A 22,965-nucleotide genomic window follows, 5' to 3' on the forward strand; every position below is an offset into this window, starting at 1 on the left:
ATTGCACTTGATTAAACTTCAAATTACTCACGCACTGGCTCAAATGCACTGTACTCAATGTGACGAGGGACATAGATTGAAAGCAAGTTCAGAACGACCGTATAGCAGCTATGAAGCAAATTTATTTTATTTTCCTTCATTTAATAATTGATTTTTTTTTTTTTTGATACCTCAAAATACTTCTACCGCGGACATGTCGCCTGTGAGCCAGTTGTGTTGCTTACGTCTTCACAAAAGGACTAAGGTTCTTCACACTTTTCGGTGGTATACTTTCGGCCTTTTAACCGAAAACCGAAAATGCAATTTTAGCTATTTTCGGGCGAAAGTTTTCTGTGCTGAAATTTCGTTCACATCTATAATATATAGCCCAAATTGTATTTTCGCCCAATAACCAGAATTTTAAATTTACTCTCAGGGGTCAGCGTGGCTGAAAATAGTGTGTCTGGCGGACAGGTAAGGTCTCTTTCTCTGTCTGTCGCCTGCTCTCACTATTTAGCATCATTGTCTAGGACTTTGGGAAAGCCTAAGAGCATTTTTTGTGTCCTGCTTACTTAAAGAAAACATGACTGGTTGATTTCCCCTGTCACTCTCCAAACCAGCACACTTGGCCTTCCTTCAGATTCGTGAAGTCCTAACCAATAAATGAGCCACCTATCCAGGTCAATTTTGATTGGATAATATGCTTTCAGGATAGTAAACCTTTGGTTACGCGCGTGTTACTGGTTAGAGCAAGAGAGAGAGAGTTCACTGCTAGTCTGCCACACTCAGGTTGGGTTGCTGAATCACTTTACAAAGTGTCGAGAGTTAGATTGTCTTTTGTGTTGTTAGATCAGGGGTGAAAGTGGCTAGAATTTCTTGACTGAACTCCACGACGTGAAGGTCGCCACGGAGCCAGAAATTTTGTTTATTTATTTATTTTCATTATTTTTTTTTTAAATCATAAGGAAATGAATAAGTAGTCTAACATAAATGAACAAATATAAGTCCAAAGTGCACATTGACAGCTAAGATGTGCTGAACCTCCCCATCGGAGCAAATAAAACTAAATATGATAAATAAGCCTCCTCAACTCTTTCATTGCTCTCCAAGATTTGATCCATTTTCTGTTGCATTGCGCTTTTTTTGTCACATCAACTCAACACTTTTTTTTTTTTTGCTGTTCCAGCAAACATGCTCATTTGAAACAATCAGAGCTAATTATCTCTGCTGATCACATGTCAGTATATCAGCCAATTAAACGGATAAATTAGTCCAGGCATTTTGCTTTGCTGCGTGCATTTGCACATTGATGTGACTCATCATAGTCAGACTCAGATAACTGCAGAAGCTAGGGAAACCTCCATGCCGTCTGTGGAATAAAATAAATAATAAATATCGGTGGAAACGGATTACGCTACACAAGCACTTTATTATGCTTGTTGTTAACACTTGTTTATGATGTTGGTAGATTGTTTTCTTCTTGGAGATGAAATACATGTGCGGCAGCTTAGCTTTTTTTTTTTTTACATATCGTTTTGACAGTTGCCGTCATATTTTTTTAATCAAAGCACCGTGTACGGGAACAGCATTCAAGCCCTGCGTTCGTGACCGTTCTGGCCCACTTTCACCTCTGTGTTAGATCCAGTGTAACTCCACCAGAGGTAAGTAAATGAAGCCAATTGTATTGTTTGTGTTCTTTGTCGATGAGATGTTTCTACTTAGCATGTAGAGCTAAGCTAGTTAGTGATTATGCTAATCAGTGTCTTAAGTGCCCGTTTGTTCTGTGTTTTGGAGAAGCATATTCTCTCTTGAGTTATTGTTAGATAATAAAGTTGTCTCATTTCTTTTTATAAAGAAATTACACACATAAACCCATCCATATAACAGCTTAGAGTCTCCTGTTCAACACAAGCTCCCATTCAAACTGCAAATGGTCGTAAGGAGAGAGTGCTTTGAAATTGGATTTGGGTTGTATTTATGAACAACTGTTTGATAAAAAAAAAAACAAAAACAACAACAACAACAACAAAAAAACGAATTCATTACAGTCGGCCTCCTCCTTATTTGATTTTGTTGTTTAGTTTGTTCAAAGAAAATAAATGAGTCACTGACACAATTTATATCAACACTTTGCCCACAAGATAAAAAATGTCAATTAGCAGCACTTTTTGTCAGGAATTTTGTCTAATTTGTGTAGTGAGAAATTTGTTTCATGTTTTATACTTAGAACCTTTATTAAAAACTTCAATAAGTTTAACCCTTTAAGGTCTGGGCCTATTTTGTCTGATTTTGCATGCCTTTGAAGTTGCCTTTATATTTCAAAGAAAGAATTGTTTACGATGGCCTGGTTTGGTCCCTTTTTTTGTGACACCTTGAACTTCATGTCCAAATTGTTGTTTCCTTCACTGACCAATTATAAATCATCATTTTGGGCCCAAAAAGACCAAAAATTCCAAAATCGTTTTGTCAAAATTTTTAATATTGATGTCCAATTGACAACCAAACATGCGTAACGAACCGTTTTGAAACTTTGTAATATTTATTCAACATGTTAGGAGGAACATTCAACCAAAAAAATTTAGAATAAATAGTCTTATATTTGACAATTCAACATAAACAACAGGTATAGCCATAGGCGTTTTTTGCCTTTATACATGCTCTAGTCAAAGCAGGTTATATACAGCAGACCAAACAGTGAAGAACAGTGAAAAAATATATACCATCTAACACAAAAAGTGTTTCAAGGCCATCTCTTTATGAGTTTAGGTATTGCGGCCCATCGCCTGATGAAAACTATGTACACACAATCAAGCTTCTTGAACACACATTTATATACACAAATTGAGAAGACTGATGTGGGAAAAAAAATATATATATAACATTGGGGGGAAAAAAGCATTTTCAAAAATATTTACAATAAACAAGTTAAATTTTTTTCAGTCATGCCACTCCGAAAAGCAGTTTCGTCCTGGAATTAGACACGGCTACATCACACAGCTCACACTTCCATGGGGTGTCGGTCCTCTTTCCACCCTTCCATTTTCATTTCACTTTACTTTCATTGTCACTATAAATGTACATGAAAATAAGTCAGTATTTATGAAAATAATAAAGTATAAAATAAAAATATATACAGCAATAAATAATAATGGAAATCTATATGTATGACAATAGAAAGAATACCATAGCTGAATATGTGCTACATCCCTAATCTTCATATAGAAAGAAGAACACCACAAATTATAAATTCCTGCCTGGGATACCCACAGTGCACGTACGACTTTGATCTGATATGCACATTTTATTATTATATACACAAACACACACTTATATTGCATCAAAATTAACTTTGTCTTGCAATATCAAAAGAAACTTTCAAAAGAAACGTTTTCAGCATGAAAAAAAAGAGTGAGTTGGCTTACCTGTGCTAGTCGATGGCGTCACCCACGTGTTCAAATCCGTCACTGTCTTCACTCGAGGACTCTTCCGAAGAAGACGATGATGACGAATTTGGACCATCCTCTTCCTCAAGTTGATCAAAAAGCACAATTGCTTGCGCTAAATTTAGTTTTCCTTTCATTGTCAAAGTCACACAAAGTCACTGCTCGATCCAAATGGCCGTCGCTCGCCACCTCGCTGCTTCAGAACACTCCTCCCTCTCGTTCGGTAGAACCTCGCACGGCAGTTATATTTATAAAAATAAAAAAAAAACGCATTTTGTGCGTCCACTGTGACTTCGAAAGGGTTCGTTTGATTTGTGTTTTTTTCATGGAGCTTCCGTTTTGAAAAAGGACTAGAAATGATGGAAATATAGACATAAACAAATGATCCATGCAGCGTTTTAATGTTTTTTTGAGAGAACAATAAAACTATAAAACTTAAATGACAATATCTCACGTTCTAGTTGGTCGATTGACTTCAAATAATAACGAGAGTAAACCGCAACTTCCGCACTTTAAAACGAGACCAACCAACGGCATGTAGGTGACGTAATTAAAACGTGAGGGCGCTTCAAAGACGACGTGCGCTGAGGACGCGCCGGCGCGTCCTTCGACTCTCAAGGGTTAATGTACTTAAAACAGCACAGTTGTAGACTACAGTTAAGTCAGGAAGCTGTAATAAAATATTATTTTTGATGGAAATAGTCACCCATTTTGTCTTCATTGTTACTTAAACATGTCTACAAGAACCTCAAGTTAAATTGTGCAGGTAGTGACAATTAAACAATTAATCGTCTGATTAATCGATTATAAAAATGATTGTTAGTTGCAGCCCTACTGTATAGTATGTAAAACTATAATAATTGTGACCGTGAATATGTATAATTAAACAAAATCTAAATTGCAATGGATTAAAATGCAGATCAATATTCTCCTGAGGTCAGAATGACCTATGGGTCAAAGCTGGTATTCAACAAGTGGCTGGGAGAATCATTAACAACTCTTTTTATAAAATCAAAGTATTAGGTTTCGTTGCTTGTTGGATTGATATAAACCACCAGTGAAAAGTTGGAAATACTTGGGTTTTTGGGAAAAAAAATAAAAACCTTTACTTATGAATATATCTGACCTACTTTTACCTTTGGAATTCACACATCCATCTGTTCAGTGTTCCAGTACTTTTTGTGCAACTTACTTTTCAATAAACATCTTAGTTTGGTTAGACTCTGTATTTATTTTAACCCTCCACTTCATCATGTTGTTTACATTTCAACATCATGAGGCCAAGATGCCATCTTACAATTGCTCAACAGTACCTCACCGTTGCAGGGCTTAAAACAGGATGTTCTCAGAGGGAAGTGAACATTAAGTTTCATTAGCAGGTCAAAACAGTACGCATGCACATATACTGTACACTGGTACCTATACCGTATATTTGTGTCTCCTTGACATTTTGGAGACGTTTTTTTTTCGACATTTAACTAATCCACAATTGTTAATGTAGTGTCGATGAAACTGTGTCACAGGTAACTTTTTTTGCATCTCTTTTACAGTGTTATTTTGATGTTTCTTGTTTGAGTGAATAATTTATGCTGGCTGACATTGGTTAGCGTACCATGCATTCACGGCACCATGTCATTGAAGGTGAATGTCTTCCCTTTCTGTACAAATTGTAAGAAAAGATGACATTATGGTTGAAGGGACTGTCACAATCACAATTGCAAGATGGCATTATCAAGTATCAGAACTCAAATTTGCACTGGTAAGAAAGTCGTAGAAGTGGATGTCCTTGGGATAAAAACTGCTTTTATGTTTGCCCTTCAGTTCCTCTCTTTTAACAGCGACTTAAGGAAAGAGTATCTAAATATTTGAAAGTTGAACATTCAGAAGTTTTTAGGTCAAATGAATTATCCTTACATGTCATAGTGCATTTTCGGTTCGTCCTGAAATTTTACCTGAAAAACCAATATTTCCTAACTTTTCGAGTACAGTACCAAGTCAGTGGCATGTGGGGCCATAATAATATCTGGCCCTCATTGATTGACATTAACTCTTGGGAAATCTCAGTGCCATTGACGATGATAGATGTCCAATCACGTGATTCCTTTCATCCTTTTGTTGCAAATGTATTTATTTTGGTCACTATGAGAATACTAATCCATTTGAACATGCAGCAAATGTATACACGTTCAAATGGATTGAATGTCTATTGCTGTTAATGGCAGCCAATGAATTAAAAAAAACAATTACCCGTAATTTTCGGACTATAAAGTGCTACTTTTTTCCCTCATTTTGCATCCTGCACCTTATAGTTCAGTGCGACTTACACTACAGTTCAAAAGTTTGGGGTCGCTTGGACCCCAAACGTTTGAACGTTAGTGTATTTGTTGATTTATTTGGGTTAACAGGTAACACTTTATTTGACAGCGTCTCATAGGACTGTCATAAGAACTTCATAATAATGACATGACACTATAATGAGCATTAGTGAAGACTAATGACAGATGTCATTCAGTGTTATCCTGCAAATTATGTCACTAACTCCATTTATGTCCAGCTCGGATCTTTTACATCGATTCAAAAGTGAGATCTTATGCCGGATGACACTAAAATGACATCTATTATTAGCATTCATTAATGCTTATGACAGTGTCATGTCATGATTATGACTGTCTTATAGTGTCACTGTCAAATAAAGTGTTACCAAATACCATAATAGTAATTAATGAAACAACTGGAACAGTAACCGAAGCATAGAACATAAATTTTTATTTTTATTTACATCTGTAGCGCTGCAATGCATGCTAGGAGGCATGTTGGACGACAACAGTGTTAACAGCAGGAGATTGAATGTCTCCCCCAAGGGAGCAGTGATGGCCAAATGAAGGTTTTTGAAGCAATGAATCATGGTGGTTCTAGAGCTGAAACGAATACTCGAGCAACTCGAGTAACTCGAGTTTAAAAACTGATCCGATAATTTTATTCAGCTCGAGGAATCGTTTAACTTTGCCAGCTCTAAGCATCACGTTTTGCCCGGACTACTTTTAATCCGGGACAACGCGCTGACGTCACGTGCGTAGAGGAAGAAGCAATAAAAACAAAACAAAAAACCCTTACTGCAGCCGACAGCAGCTACAAACTACGACGACGTTGCTAAAACTCACCTGCATGTATGATGCTACGGTAGTAGGAGGTAGCGTCTGATGCGTCTCATAGATATCGCATGTATTTAGAACTAGATGTGAAATGACAGACTCCGCCGCGTCTGGGCGGCGTTAGTAAATAGCCGCCATCTTAAAGCAGTAGACTTCTCAGCGCTAATAAATATAACGTAACTGTCACTCGATCACGTAATGTTAGTCCTTAACGTTAGCCCTGCGGAGGGCTACGTTTCTATTAATTATGACCACTGTCGATGCGTGGCTAACGTGTCTTACATACAGGCTTTATTTAATCTGTGAAAACATAGCGCTTTAGAGTGATGGGGGTGTAAATATAAATGCTAACTGTCAATTTTAGCTCAGTAATCATTGCTGGATAAAACACCAAGTAGCAGTGGTCCCTAATGTGCTCCAATACAACAGGTATCATACATTTATTTTGAACACTGCAAAGACTCAAATTAAAAAAAAAAATTTTTTTATAAGATCTAGAAGTTTTTTGAGTGAAAGCCATGAATTTGTTTTTCTAGTCACATCTGAGATGCAATTGTTGGCTGTTTTCAACAACGTACATCAAAAATAAAGACATTGATTGACTGAAAATGGTTCAATATTAGATTAAATGTTTTTTTTTCTTCTCATGTATATTTATAATTGCTCTTTACCTAAAAAAAAAAAAAGTTTTATCCTGTTACTCGATTAATCGGTAGAATTTTCTGTCGATTACTTGATTACTAAAATATTCGATAGCTGCAGCCCTTGGTGGTTCATTTGCTTTTATGACAGTCTTATGATGCCGCTGTCAAATAAAGTGTTACTGGTTAATATCTTTTGGTGTAAATATCTTATAATACAGTGAGGACAGCTGTGGTTTATAGTCCAGAGGGGCTTATCTATGAACAAATGCCATTTTCGTGTCAAATTTGGCGGCTTATGGTCAGGTATGCTTTATAGTCCGAAAATTACGGTATTTAAATTTGCTTTCAAAAAATGAGTACTGGACTGCACAAATTAGCTTCGGCGAAGTGTTAATTATTCAAAATGATTATTTTTCCTTTTAGTCTCAAAAGAGAGAGTGTGTAATTAATAGGGCTGTCAAAATTATCGCGTTATCGGGCGGTAATTAATTTTTCTAATTAATCAGGTTAAAATATTTGACGCAATTAACGCACATGCCCCGCTCAAACAGATTAAAATGACAGCACAGTGTCATGTCCACTTGTTACTTGTGTTTTTTGGTGTTTTGTCGCCCTCTGCTGGCGCTTGGGTGCGACTGATTTTATGGGTTTCAGCACCATGAGCATTGTGTAATTATTGACATCAACAATGGCGAGCTACTAATTTATTTTTTGATTGAAAATTTTACAAGTTTTATTAAAACGAAAACATTAAGAGGGGTTTTAATATAAAATTTCTATAACTTGTACTAACATTTATTTTTTAAGAACTACAAGTCTTTCTATCCATGGATCGCTTTAACAGAATGTTAATGCCATCTTGTTGATTTGTTATAATAAACAAATACATACTTATCTACAGTATGTTGAATGTATATATCCGTCTTGCGTCTTATCTTTCCATTCTAACAATAATTTACAGACAAATATGGCGTATTTTATAGATGGTTTGAATCGCGATTAATTACGATTAATCAATTTCTAAGCTGTGATTAACCTGATTAAAATTTCAATCGTTTGACAGCCCTAGTATTTAAAAACAGTCGCCTGATCATTGCAGGTTATTCTTTCACGACACTGATCGGGGCTGCAGTAGTAACACAGTAAGCTACTAACAATTCTCCAGATACAGAAATGTACCTGCAGTAACACTGCGACGAGCGTCTGCGCTCCTGAATGCTGCGGTTGAGTTTCAGACGGCGGAACAAGGTGGATCCGCCGGGTCCTCGAGAATGCTCGCCGCCCGGCGACAGCGGCGAGGTGAGCGGGGCGGCCGGGGGAGACCCCTCCGGACCGTCCCATAATGTCAGCTGTCGCGTCAACTTCTTCTGAGCCGTGGCCGCCTGTTCCATCTTGTCCTGTGCGAGTGCTCAAAACTACCTTGGCCTTGACTTGAAAACCAGCGGATCAAATAACAAGGCCCCGATCTTCCCTTTGGTCCCGCTCACCCGCATGCCAGCCCAGTCAAAGTGCATCAACATGCATATCCTGCGCTGGGATCCTCGGGCCTCGGATGCTTCAAATCCTTCTCCTCCCCTCCTTACTTTGTTCTCAGGATTTATGCGGGTCTCCTTAATCCGTGCATACGTCAGGGTCGTTTCAGGTCTGACGGTTAAAAGGAATAAAGGCAACCCCCTTCTGATATTTCAACACCTCAGTTCCACTCCCACCGGACAGCCCCCAACACGGCCCTCCCTTGCTTTCGGTAAGATGAGCTTCTTCTTCTCCGTAATTAATCAACTTCACGCCCTTCAAATGAATATATCTCTGACTCCGTTTGTATCCCGTCTCACCTCCCTTCCTCTGGGCCCTGAGAGCGTGTGCTTTCAATGTCCTTATCTCACGTCTCGCAGTTGCTCTGCAGTAACAGGAAAGCTGATCAGTAACAGACCACAGGCAACACAACAACAACACTCCGGGTCTGCGTGTGTGTGTGAGTGCGTTTATGCGCAATGAGGATTTGAAAGATAGAAAGCCACCCAGAAAGAACAATTACTGAGAAGTTTGGAAGGCAACACGCTTGACTCACGACCTCCCCATCCCCGCCTGCGCTAATGTTTACATATTCCACTAAAGGCGATGCATGGTCGAGGGGGGTTTGCGCCCAAAACAATTTTGTGTTTTGACACCAACGCCCTCGCATGGAAGCAACACTTTGCATGGCCTTTAAATGGGAAAAGACAAAATGCCGACTTAATCATCATGTCCACCAGCAACAATTAGACCATGAAATAGCTTTTTCTGCCAAGGTGCAAACCGGTCAAGCACAACTAATTCGACGATGACATCGGAGATAGGAATATTCGACAGCCTCGGGGTTTGAGGGTAGACTGTTTTTTCACAGTTACATGGCCACGTGTTAAAATGCGCCATTATTTTTGTCATGTTTTACCAGAAGGCTGCTGAGCAGCCAGCAGAATGAGCTGAGCTGTTATTTGTTACGTCAATAACAGGAGCCCGCATCGATCGTTTTGAACAACATTGTGTTCATACGTAGCCCGTATGGCATTTGGAGCCGTCGCTGGTAGTACTGACGGATTTCATCGGGAAAACGAAAAGGTAGCAGTTGGAGAGGAAATTATGTTCGCAGCCAGAGGTGGGTAGAGTAGCCAAAAATTTTACTCAATTAAAAGTAGCGTTACTTCAAAATAATATTACTCAAGTAAAAGTAAAAGTAGTCGTCCAAAAAATGTCCTCAAGTACAAGTAAAAAAGTAGTGAAAAGAATACTAAAGTTGATGTGTAACATTGTGAGTAACTGCTTATATTTTTGTTGGATTATTATTTTTTTTAACAATGGTATTTTTTTTCTGAGCACAAGGCTATCTATAAGGACTGTTGTTACAGTGATACTGTACAATAACCCATTACCTAACCATATTAAGCCAAAGAAATAAAAAATAAAATAATAAAATTAAAAAATTCTGACGAGAGGGCAAAAATTACATAGATGAAGCATTATTCGTCCAAAAGAGAATGTCAGCCCTTTGGTGAAGAAAATAATTCCTAGTTTGAATAGTGAAGAGTTCCTTCATAATTACGATTTTGAAATTAACAGGATCATATCTCTGGTTTTCCATTGTCAATCGATGCCAAATAAAAATTGGGAGAGAGCTTAAAATCTGCGCTGTCGAGTCATGTTGAGGGCAGTGCTCTTTATCAAATACTTCATATTTTACGGTGCTTTAAAGACACCGCATATTTGAACAGGCTGGCTGAAAAAAAATCTTAATATGTAGAATAAAGCTTTTGTAATGTACTTCCTTAATCTAAGTACATGTAAGGCCGAGACTTGAATGGAAAAACACTTCTTTATTCAGTGTGCTTCTCAGCATATGTGTCACCGACAAATCACAGAGATTCCTTTTTATACTGTAATACCACACCCACAGGAAGTGCACACTATGGTAACAGCAGTGTGACATGAATATGTCACATCTCCTCCCCCTTACATAAGTAATTACTCTTGCGTAACCAAATGTAGCGGAATAAAAGTAGCGTTTTTTTCCTCACAAATTTACACAAGTAAAAAGTATAGCTGAGTAAAACTACTCTTAGAAGTACATTTTTCTCAAAAAGTTACTCAAGTAAATGTAATGGAGTACATGTAACGCGTTACTACTAAAGATGCACCGATACCGATACTAGTATCGGCAGGGGGCGCCAATCCGGCCCGAAATGGTGGTATCGGTATCGGCGAGTACCAATAAAGACGGCGCCGATACCATTTACCGGTCCATTATTATAACATTTGGCCGCAGCCTTTTTTTTTCTCCTGGCGCTCACTACACTCTGTCTTTGTGTTGTGTGATGACACGTGAACACCAAGCAGCTATCGCTATTGGCCTGCTCCAGACCAATGAGAACGGGCCAATAGCCACTCTTGACCAATGACAAGGCTGCTTGGCGGCGCCGACATGGCGGCGGTCGGGAAATATTTCAAAATAGAAATCCCGTCAATTAAAATCAATGGCTGCATGCAAGATTTGCGGCCTGAAAGTTTAGAGATGTGGAGTTAAATCGGCCATTTTCAATACCTCGAACCTGATAAAACATTTGAAGACGAAACGTGAACGAACACAACGAGTTTGAGCCTGCAAGAGCAGGACTGCTATGGAAGGGCGCTGGACCGGTGCAACAATCTCTGGTCATTTCACTACGTCAACTTTACTTTGTCTTTTACTTAAAGAAATGCTGCAGTAATTTGGGAACTGTTTCCAAAGTAGGGTTGTCACCTTTCAGAAATAGAAATAAGGAACCCCCCCCTCCGGAAAAAAGGAGGCTAATAGAGAGACGGGATGCTGTGGTCAATTATTATTACTTATAATTGTTAGCGTCCGCAAATGCGGAAACAAGGTTGAACCTCGAAGCGGACAACAAGCGGGGGATACGTACAAGTGTTTAATGATTGCAAACAAAAAATAACACGCGATCGCGGGATAGTAGAAATAACAAAAGGAGTCCGTGACAGCAGGTCAACGGAGCTCAATACTACAAACTCGAAGGTTAACTAAGACGATAGGCAGCGAGCCAAAAAGCCAAAATAAAAACACACAAATACCTGCACAGGGTAGAGGTTACAAACGAGTGCAGCACACTAACAGAAAAAACCCAATGCAGGGGCGTAACAAGCAAATGCAGCGAGACTATAGCGCGAGATGTCAAATGGCGATCAGCAAAGCAAATATCTCGGCAGCCTTCTCTGAGCTCACCCGTGCTTAAATGTTGCGTTGATGAGCCTGCATTGCATTCAGGTGTGACATCAGGAACGCCCCCACTAACAGCCCAGCAACAAAACACAATCTAACCAGCAGCAGAATGAGACAATAATTTCATGAAAGTTGCACTGTTTGGCCTTTGAGAGGTTTAAAAAAGTTTACTCAGTTCATTCAGAGTTTATTATTATGAACTTATTTTTACTTTCTTACTGTTGGGCTAGTATTATACTTTGTACTAGTCTTTTTCCTATTTTGCAAAGGTAAGCAACAGCCTGACAAAGCCTTGATAGCAATGATTTCACATCCAATTATGTAGCTCTTTGGGATATATATATATATATATATATATTTATATATATATATATATATATATATATATATATATATATATATATATATATATATATATATATATATATATATATATATATATATATATATATAAATACACATATATATATAAATAGGGTGGTATCGGTATGGTATCGGTATCAGCGGATACTGTACAGCCAGGTATCGGTATCGGGGCCAAAAAATGGTATCGGTGCAACACTAGTTACTACCCACCTCTGTTAGCAGCTAAACTGTCGCAACATGGTATTTTGTTAAAACGTGAGAGAAGTACAAGAAAAAAAATGCAAGAAGCTCAGATTAATAGAGACCCCATACTACATGATCATTGCTATGGATTATTTTTTTAATACTTTCAAGAAAGCGGTCACTACAGTGGACATCTATTATTATTATGTTATATTATATATGTCATATTACCAGTTATTATGAGCTTAACTCATCCACTACCAGCCCATGTTACAGAGTATGTATTGTGGGGATATTTGGTAGCAAAAACACTTTTTGACGGCAATAGACGTCCAATCCATTTCAACTGGGATGGGCTAGAAGCGATCGAATGATTAAATGAATTGGACGTCTATTGCGTCAATGGTGCCAAATGAGTTAAGGTATACCTGCCAACCCAAGGCCGTTGGCAATCTTGCAAATAGTGACGTGTGTCCTTACAAATTGGTGACTAATCTTACAACGTTGTATATAGCGTGCAGTATGAAACAAAAACAAAACAACATTTTTAAAATAATATGAATTCATTGGTAATATTGTAACATATAACCTGGTGCAATCAAAGAACAATCAATGTCTTCAGCTACATCATGATTACTAAAATTTAACAGTGACTTTTGTTATAATTGTATGTAGCACTTTTGGAAATTTCTATCATGTCTTGATGGCTGCACTTCAGCTCGCAATTCAGTTTGACTTGAAGGTATTTCATTAGCGTGTCCAATTATAAATTAAAAAGGCCAATTGATAAAATTAACTTACCGATGCAATCTTTGAGTCTGGGTACATTTATTTAGCTAATTCTGAGAAGTGATCAGCAATAGTTGCAGGCAAATTGTGTTCGGCAACAAACTGGCAGAATGAAATCTCCACTTTCGTCACTTTTCATTCTGCAGACTTCATCTTTATGACCAGTGTTGTTAATCTTACTTTTAAAAAGTAATTAGTTAATTAGTTACAAATTACTTCTCCCCAAAAAGTAATTGAGTTAGTAACTCAGTTACCTGAAGGTAAGAGTAACTAGTTACTTGGCAAAGTAACTGGTGTTACCTTTCATGTTTTATTTTCATTCAAAAAACAAAAAACAAAAAATAAAAAACATAGTAACCTTTGCTATGTTTGGAAATCGTTTAATGTTGTGAATCAACTGTTAAAGTTTTAAAATTGTTTCATCATTTAAAGATAGACTCAAGTCAAGATTTTGCCGATTTAGGAGTATTTTAGATAAAAAGTTACTTAAGTTCGCTAGGAAGGTTCACTACAACAGAGCCTTTCTGAGAAGTATACTGCTTCAAAATGGCGGCTGTTTATTAACGCCGCCGTCTGTCATAGATTGTAGGCTGTCGGCTACAGTCAGGAAATATTGGAGCCACCTAGCCTAGCATTGCGTTGCTACAGCGTCACAACGCTCTTCTCTCTCAGTGTCTCTGACTTTTCTCGCGTCATTCAACCAACGTAGTAACGCATCGTAACGCACATTGTCTCGTTGCTGAAATGGTGACAAAATCCGAACGGAGAAAAAAAACGTAATGCACGAAAAATCAGTGCTCACTTGTACAAATTACGCCGAAACCGCACAACTTGACAGGTATGGTTAAGGCCGAGTTATGCTTCCGCGGTAGAACTGCGCCGTCAAGGCAGACCTGATTTATGACCTTCCGCCGTAGCCTGACATGTACCTCCACAGATTCCTGACTGGGCGTCACGTCAACGCGTGGTGACGTGACGCAAATGGAATTTGATTGGTCCGCTATGGCTGTTGTTTCCGGTTCAGCGTGAAATCACTGCCATTGTTAAACATTATTTTGCTACACGCAAAAATGGACTAAGCCGACGAGAGTATCAACAAAGAGCAAGTACAACAACTTCTACAATGTCTCGTCAAGACATTATGGAGATTGCCAAATGGCAAGTAATTCGTCGGAGGAGATTGCTGAAAATACGGGGCTGGAGGACAGCCCGCAATTGAATTAAAAAAAAAATGGAAGAACCACTGGGACAAGTATGTGTGTGTGTTCGGAATCGAAAGGCCACCCGCAGCGGTGACCCAGTCGGCCAAAAACTGCCAGCTTTTTATAACTTTATGTCGTATTTTTGGTTGGTGCACTTCATCATTTATTGTGTTCGTATGTTTGCTGAGAGTCTGTGACATATTTACGTGTCACACTTCAGGTATATGAAGGATAAAGCACAGGTTTGGTGTCAAAAGAGTTGTTTTGATGTTTAATTTTCAACTAGACAGTTCAGACACTTGATACATCATCACTGATATAATGTGACGACATCAAGCCATCAACAGCCCGACAGACCACCTCCGAAACAGTCTTCTGCGTCGCCTGCGCCTCAACATTTGTATGATCAACATTTGTTGTTCAATGTTGATGAGCTGAAGATCCACATTCAAGCGTTTTATCTCCGTTAGCATTTTAGCATAGCAGTGTAACCGGAAGAAAACTAGAAGTCGTCAAGAGTCCCCCAAAACCCTACAAACACAACGCCACACCCCTCTAGTGGCTTGGGGATGAATTACAGAGCAACGCTGCAGAACTATCAAATGCTCATTGACGCTGTAGTCGCTTAGCCGTCACTGCAACGCAGTAGCATAACTCAGGCTTTAAGCTATTTGAGGTCAAAAGTCAAAGGTCAAAAAAAAGAAAAAAAAAAAGATAATTATTAATAATTATTAGAACTTAAAGCAACACTAGTTAAAGTTTCAGTTTTGGTGGATTTTAGCGACGCAGGTGGACAAAAGCAGTAGTGTTTTGCCTTAAGGAAGACTGTTTCCCATGAGGACCAGCGCACAGTGTTGTAAAATCATTATCTCCTGATTGCCTGCAGATGGGTTAAATTAAAACCTTTGTTGCTATGCCATCTCTGCAGAATTCGCGTAAAAGTGTTCGCATCAACTTCCGTCTTTATAAAGAATGGGGAAGGGGCTGCCAAACATTATCCCACAGGCCAAAATTGGCCCCTAGGCTGCAAGTTTTAGACCAATGCTCTAAATCATATTTTATGCGAGAATGGGTTAAACAGTTACAGTGGGGCAAATAAATATTTAGTCAACCACTAATTGTGCAAGTTCTCCCATTTGAAAATATTAGAGAGCCCTGTAATTATCAACATGGGTAAACCTCAACCATGAGAGACAGAATGTGGAAAAACCCCCAGAAAATCACATTGTTTGATTTTTAAAGAATTTATTTGCAAATCATGGTGGAAAATAAGTATTTGGCCAACACCAAAAGTTCATCTCAATACTTTGTTATGTACCCTTTGTTGGCAATAACGGAGGCCAAATGTTTTCTGTAACTCTTCACAAGCTTTTCACACACTTTTGCTGGTATTTTGGCCCATTCCTCCATGCAGATCTCCTCTAGAGCAGTGATGTTTTAGGGATGTCATTAGGCAACACGGACTTTCAACTCCCTCCACAGATTTTCTATGGGGTTGAGATCTGGAGACTGGCTAGGCCACTCCTGGACCTTGAAATGCTTCTTACGAAGCCACTCCTTTGTTGTCCTGGCTGTGTGTTTGGGATCATTGTCATGCTGAAAGACCCAGCCACACCTCATTTTCAATGCCCTTGCTGATGGAAGGAGATTTTCACACAAAATCTCTCGATACATGGCCCCATTCATTCTTTCCTTTACACAGATCAGTTGTCCTGGTCCCTTTGCAGAAAAACAGCCCCAAAGCATGATGTTTCCACCCCCATGCTTCACAGTGGGTATGGTGTTCTTCGGATGCAATTCAGTACTCTTTCTCCTCCAAACGCGAGATCCTGAGTTTCTGCCAAAAAGTTCTATTTTGGTTTCATCTGACCATAACACATTCTCCCAGTCCTCTTCTGGATCATCCAAATGCTCTCTAGCGAACTGCAGACGGGCCTGGACGTGTACTGGCTACAGCAGGGGGACACGTCTGGCAGTACAGGATTTGAGTCCCTGGCGGCGCATTGTGTTAATGATAGTAGCCTTTGTTACTGTGGTCCCAGCTCTCTGTAGGTCATTCACCAGGTCCCCCCTGTGTGGTTCTGGGATTTTTGCTCACCGTTCTTGTTATCATTTTGACACCACGGGGTGAGATCTTTCATGGAGCCCCAGATTGAGGGAGATTATCAGTGGTCTTGTATGTCTTCCATTTTCAAACAATTGCTCCCACAGTTGATTTCTTTACACCAAGCGTTTTACCTATTGCAGATTCAGTCTTCCCAGCCTGGTGCAGGTCCACAATTTTGTCTCTGGTGTCCTTCGACAGCTCTTTGGTCTTGGCCATAGTGGAATTTGGAGTGTGACTGACTGAAATTGTGGACAGGTGCGTCGTTTGTACCGATAATGAGTTAAAACAGGTGCCATTAATACAGGTAACGAGTGGAGCCTCGTTAGAAGAAGTTAGACCTCTTTCACAGCCAGAAATCTTGCTTGTTTGTAGGTGACCAAATACTTATTTTCCACTCTAATTTGGAAATAAATTCTTTAAAAATCAAACAATGTGATTTTCTGTTTGTTTTTTTTCCACATTCTGTCTCTCATGGTTGAGGTTTACCCATGTCGACAATTACAGGCCTCTCTAATCTTTTATGGGAACTTGCACAATTGGCTGTTGACTAAATACTTATTTGCCCCACTGTATTCATGCTAGTAATTGCAGAAGCAAGTTTTTTTTTTTTTTTTTTGAGGCGGCACTTAGTAAAAGTTTGAACCACTGTCTCAACTTATATCAGTCGGGTCTTTGCTAAGGTGTAAAAAACTCAAATTCAGCCTCTTTATTGGCACGTGTGAAGGTAGAGCTTGCTTAGAAAATATCCTCACATGTCGGGGAAAAAAATGACAACAGCAAGGCCAAAAAAAAAAAAACTGTCAGGAATCATCATGCTCATGACAGCTGCTATTGTGATCTGCAGAGAGCTGACAATTATTCCATCGTGTGTCAAATAGTGAGCCCAAGCTGCATAATAGTTGCTGAAAGCTGGCTAAGTGACTCATGCCCATGGAGGGAGGACAAAAAAAAAAAACACCCCCATGTTGCACTCTTTGTATCGGGTGTTTTCATGTTTCCACTCACACTGCAACAAGCACGTACACTCACGCGGGACGCTAGGTGGTGATAAGCCGCGGCCGTGGGCAGCTGGCGATGCGCGTTTCAAGCGCCGACACGATGATCAGAGGCCTTCAGCGGGACGCCGATTTGTGCCGGCTGAGCTGCTCTTTCTTTATGGGAGATAGCAAAGCATCAGGGCTGGGGTGCAGGAGAGCACATTAACTCTCACTGCTGGACAACGCTTGAGGTAATGGATGTAGTAAAAACCTACATTCGGGTGGTGGGACACGATCGTCGGTGTGGAACTTGTAAAAGTTCTTTCCTGGAGTTCAAGTAATGAAAACGTGCTTTAAAAATCTAATAAAACTTGAAAGCTCGAACGATTATCACGTAAGAACATCTCAAACAGTTTTGGTTCAGGTACTCCAAAATTCCCATTCCAAGAATATGCATGTTTGCTGAGGAAGACTCTTAACCCTTACAGGCCAGTCACTGAACACATTGGCTACCATAAACAAACGTTCATTCGCCCCTCCCAGTCAAAATGGATTGGACGTCTTGTGCCGCCGATGGCACTGAAACATGAGCATTCACAGTAAATTCTTCCAGATTAAATGAATTGGACATCTATCTCCATTAATGGCATGCATTGTGTTAAACGCTATGAAAACAAAAACAGTAACCGTTACAGATGTCCCGATCGATCGGCATCCCGATCAACGTCATTTTCAAGGTATCGGAATGGGCAAAAAAATATCGGCCATGCCTTTTTTTAATATATATATATTTTTTAATGAAATTGTTTTCTAATTGAATTTAACGTTACAAACTTTGTTACACTCATCCAGTCTTTAGTTTAGGCTTACGGTAGGGTTATCAAATTTATCCCAATAACGGCAGTAATTAATTAAAAAAAAAAAATATCACGTTAAAATATTTAAGGCAATTAATGCATGCGCTGCACGACTCACTCACGCATTGTCACACTCAATCTGTAATGGCGCCGTTTTACCTATATAGAGAGATAAAAGGCAGCGTAATATGAGTAGAGTGAATTTTGGCAGCCTTTGGAGCCTTTTTTTAATTGGCTATAACCTTACAATTCCTCTCCCTACGATTAGAAATATCATGGGAAGCAATGTGGGGAAGCAAGGTAGCAATTGATCTTTTTCTTAACACCTAAAGTTATTTCCCAACGCAGAGAAGATATATCAATTGGTAACCCTACGCACAGTCATGGTTCCACTTCCCATCATGCATTTGGCCATGGCTACAGTATCATTTACTGAAAGCTCAACAAATACACTAGATGGCAATATTTAATCACAATATACAAAGTCACGAGTCTTTCTATCCGTGGATCCCTCTCACAGAAAGAATGTCATATTTACAGTCCCTGACAAAAGTCTTGTCGCTTATCCGTTTTGTAGAAACAATGGCTAATAACCTGACTTTTAATTATTCCATTGGTTTCAGAAATGGCTCATATGAAAGCTAAGACCCTCCCAAATGATGTTGAATGTACAAAAATATATTTGTTTCACTAAAAAAAAGGTTTATCATTTAATGAAGACATACATGTCAAATTTTGGCAAGACAAACGTTTTGTCGCCTACAGAAAGTAGTGTGAAAATTGAACAAAAAATATACTTCAAATAAAAAAAATGTTACATAACATAAGCGAATAAAGTAGTGGTGCTGTGAGATCCAAATTTATTATTTTGTATGACTTCCATGAGCTTGAAGGACTGCATCCATGTGGTTCGGCAAGGATTCATACAACTTATTGATGAAGTCATCAGGAACATGAAAAAAAAGCAGTCTTGCATGCCTCCCAGAGTTCATCAACATTCTTGGGTTTCGTCTTCCTCTTTCATCCTGTTCATGTCTGGTGACTGGGCTGGCCAGTCCTGGAGGATCTTGATCTTCTTTGCCTTGAGGAACTTTGAGGTAGAGATTAAAGTATGCGATGAAGCACCATCCTGCTGCAGAATTTGTCCCTTTTTATGGTTAGGAATGTAAGAGGCAGCTAAGATTGATATTTCAGACTATTTATGTTGCCTTCCACGCTGCAGATCTCTCGCACACCCCCATACTGGATGTAAGCCCAGACCATGATTTTGGCACCACCAAACTTTACTGTTTTGTGGCAAAAGGTGGATATTTCAGATGAATCTTCCATTGAATTACACAGTCATCGCAAATATTGCAGGAGACCTACTGGAGCCTGCATGGATCCGAGATTCACTCAGAAAACAGTGAACACTGATGGAAAAAGTGCCTATATTGCACCACTGTATTTATTTATTTAAATTAAAATAGTGCAAACATCAGTTTTTTGGATCAAGTGCAAAGTGCCAATATTCATATTCATATTAGCGTTCTCAGGAGTTGATTAGAGATATTTTAGACCTTGCTGATTAAGAACATGTTGTTTGCAAAGCAGAGGAGTTTGTTAAAGTTGTCGGCGTAATTTTGGCTCTTTGTTGCAGTACTTTATGAATTTATGAGCAAAACTTGCTGTCACTCATCTTCCACTTGTTTGACCTGAGCAAAGGAAGCACCATCTAATGTGTAAGAATCAGGGCTGTCAAACGATTAAAATTTTTAATCGAGTTAATTACAGCTTAAAAATCAATTAATCGTAAATAATCGCAGTTCAAATCATCTATAAGATATGCCATATTTTTCTGTAAATTATTGTTGGAATGGAAAGATACAAGACGGATATATACATTCAGCATACGGTACATAAGTACTGTATTTGTTATAACAATAAATCAACAAGATGGCATTATCATTATTAACATTCTCTTAAAGCGATCCTTGGATAGAAAGTAGTTCTTGTAGTTCTTAAAAGATAAATCTTAGTACAAGTTATAGAAATTTTATAATAAAACCCCTCTTAATGTTTTCATTTGATTAAAATGTGTAAAATTTTCAATCAAAAAATAAACTAGTAGCTCGCCATTGTTGATGTCAATAATTACACCACGCTCACTCATTGTGCTGAAACCCATAATATCATTCGGACCCAAGCGCCAGCAGAGGGCGCCAAACACCAAAAAACAAGTAACAAGCGGACATTACACTGCTGTCATTTTAATCTGTTTGAGCGGGGCATGTTGATGTCATTACACCATGCTCACTCCCCAAACCCATAAAATCATTTGGACCCAGGCGCCAGCAGAGGGCGCCAAACAACAAAAAAACAAGTAACAAGCGGACATTACACTGCTGTCATTTTAATCCGAGCGGTGCATGTGCGTTAATTGCGTCAAATATTTTAACGTGATTAATTTAAAAAATTAATTACCGCCCGTTAACGCGATAATTTTGACAGCCCTAGTAAGAATATGTTTACTGGCTCTGCATCCATCGTTTATCTAAAATTGACCAGTCGTGGCTTGATTTTCTGGGAAACCAATCGGTTGTTAGTCCCGCCCACTGGCTTTGATGGGTGAATTTGGCAGATAAAATTAGTTCATGAAGTGCTGCGACACGTCCGTGAAATAATTCATTAAATAGTGTAATAATTATGCTTTTTTAAAAACACATTAAACGGGCTAGAATTTTAATGAATTAATAACACATTTAATGACAGGTTTATTTATTCACTTTCCATAATAATTAATTAATGACACATTTTAGTATTTATTTAACCAAATATTTATGTATTTCATTCTGTCCCATTTTGTCCTCTATATTGAGAGAGAGGTTTTCTCAATGCTTATGAAGAGTCTGCTAACAAAATGACACTTTAGGATGCAAAACTTGAAGTGAAAGTGTTAACTCTCCATTTAACACTTTCAATGAAACAGCTCACATATTGCTTGTGTGTAAATCCTAATGGTCTTCTAAACGTAGGTGTAAGCAGAGTTTATTAAATTAGGGAGTCCCTCTGTGCAAAATAAGCTGGAAACATCAGGCTGCTCTTCTGCGGCACTTTATTTCTTTCTCTCTCTCTCTCTGTCGCTCTTTCTGTCTGCACAGATTCAAGCCACATTGAGGAGGGGGTGGATTAGGTGTCATTAATACAGCAGCTTTCAAAGGACTTGAGAGCACTAAGTCAATGCAGCGATTAATTTGATTAAACCTCGACCAGAGAAAGGTGCTGGGGGGGGGGGGGGGGGCATTAACATACAACTCCACCCTGTGCTGACCCCTGCCCGGTCTCCACGGAATTTTTTCTTGCCATCGATTATTCATTAGGATTCATTATGAGGAAGCAAGCCCCTGCCACATCAGCATTTTGCCAAAAGTCTTGCGCACGGTGTCAGCTCCTGCCTCCGAGCTATACGAAGCCATTAATCAGCCAAAGGACAACTTGCACTGCCTTTCACTGAAAAAGAACTATACAAACCATTTCGTTTGCACAATTTACAGCTAAAATTTTAAATTTCATAGAAAACAAAATGCTTGAAAACAAAACAAAAAAAACATTAGGCACACATAGCAATAATCGAATCGGATGTCCCTACAATTCCCTGATGAAATGAAAATTGCGAAAGTTGTCCCAATTTTCAAAGGCGGGAATTCACATGAGTTCAACAACTATAGACCCATCTCAATCCTGCCTAAACTATCTAAAATCCTCGAAAAACTCTTCAACAGCAGACTGGACAAATTCATAACAAAGCATCATTTACTACATGATAGCCAATACGGGTTTAGAAAAAAACACTCCACTGCGCAGGCCCTAGCAGAGTCTGTAGAAATCATCACAGATGCCATTGACCAAAAACAATACTCAGTGGGAATTTTCCTGGACCTAAAAAAAGTCTTTGATACAGTTAACCACGATATCTTACTGAACAAACTAGAGAGACTTGGAATTAAAGGCGTCGTTCTAAATTGGGTACGTAGCTACCTACATAACTGATCGCAATATGTAACATTTGATGGGTGTAAATCAACTACACGGCAAGTCACATGCGGCGTGCCCCAAGGCTCCGTCCTGGGACCGAAACTGTTCATCATTGTCATATCTGTATGCCTTCTCAGTTGTTTTTTCATTCCAGCATCTGATTCAGCTGGATGGGTGGGGCCGTGGCCGCATACCTTTGGCGCATTAGGAGCGCTCTTTATTTAAGGACTCCTGCCACCGTCTGCGAGTGTCGGACTATTGCTTGTTTGCGTGTTACTTGCCTTGCTTACCGCTGTGTGTGCATCATCCTTCGAGCTTCCCGACGTTTCTACGGTCGTGCCCTGGTTTGATCATTTTACTTTTATGCCCTTGTGGAATTTGTAGTTAGATTTTGGTACTCTGTTATATTCGCGTCTTATAGCGTGCTCTCTTAGTTGTGCTTTGTTATACTCGCGTTTTTAGGCGTGCTCCCTTAGTTGTACTTTGTTATACTCGCAATTTTGGC

The 22,965-nt window shown here is 39.0% G+C and overlaps 1 protein-coding gene across 2 annotated transcripts in view; it reads right to left on the bottom strand.

The window, feature by feature from the left end:
- pde4a (phosphodiesterase 4A, cAMP-specific) overlaps positions 1–22,965 on the bottom strand; it is a 160,462-nt gene that overhangs the window by 48,650 nt on the left and 88,847 nt on the right. Inside the window, exon 1 of one of the 2 annotated variants that reach the window (XM_057860669.1) lies at positions 8,398–9,094. The exons of the other annotated variant lie outside the window; for it this stretch is intronic. Within the exon in view, the coding sequence (XP_057716652.1) occupies positions 8,398–8,609 (212 nt within the window). The 5' untranslated portion in view covers positions 8,610–9,094. Of the gene's footprint in view, positions 1–8,397; positions 9,095–22,965 lie in introns of those variants that run through there. 2 annotated transcript variants of the gene reach the window in all.

Source organism: Corythoichthys intestinalis, chromosome 16, assembly GCF_030265065.1.
Source record: "Corythoichthys intestinalis isolate RoL2023-P3 chromosome 16, ASM3026506v1, whole genome shotgun sequence".
NCBI classification, from domain to species: Eukaryota; Metazoa; Chordata; class Actinopteri; order Syngnathiformes; family Syngnathidae; genus Corythoichthys; species Corythoichthys intestinalis.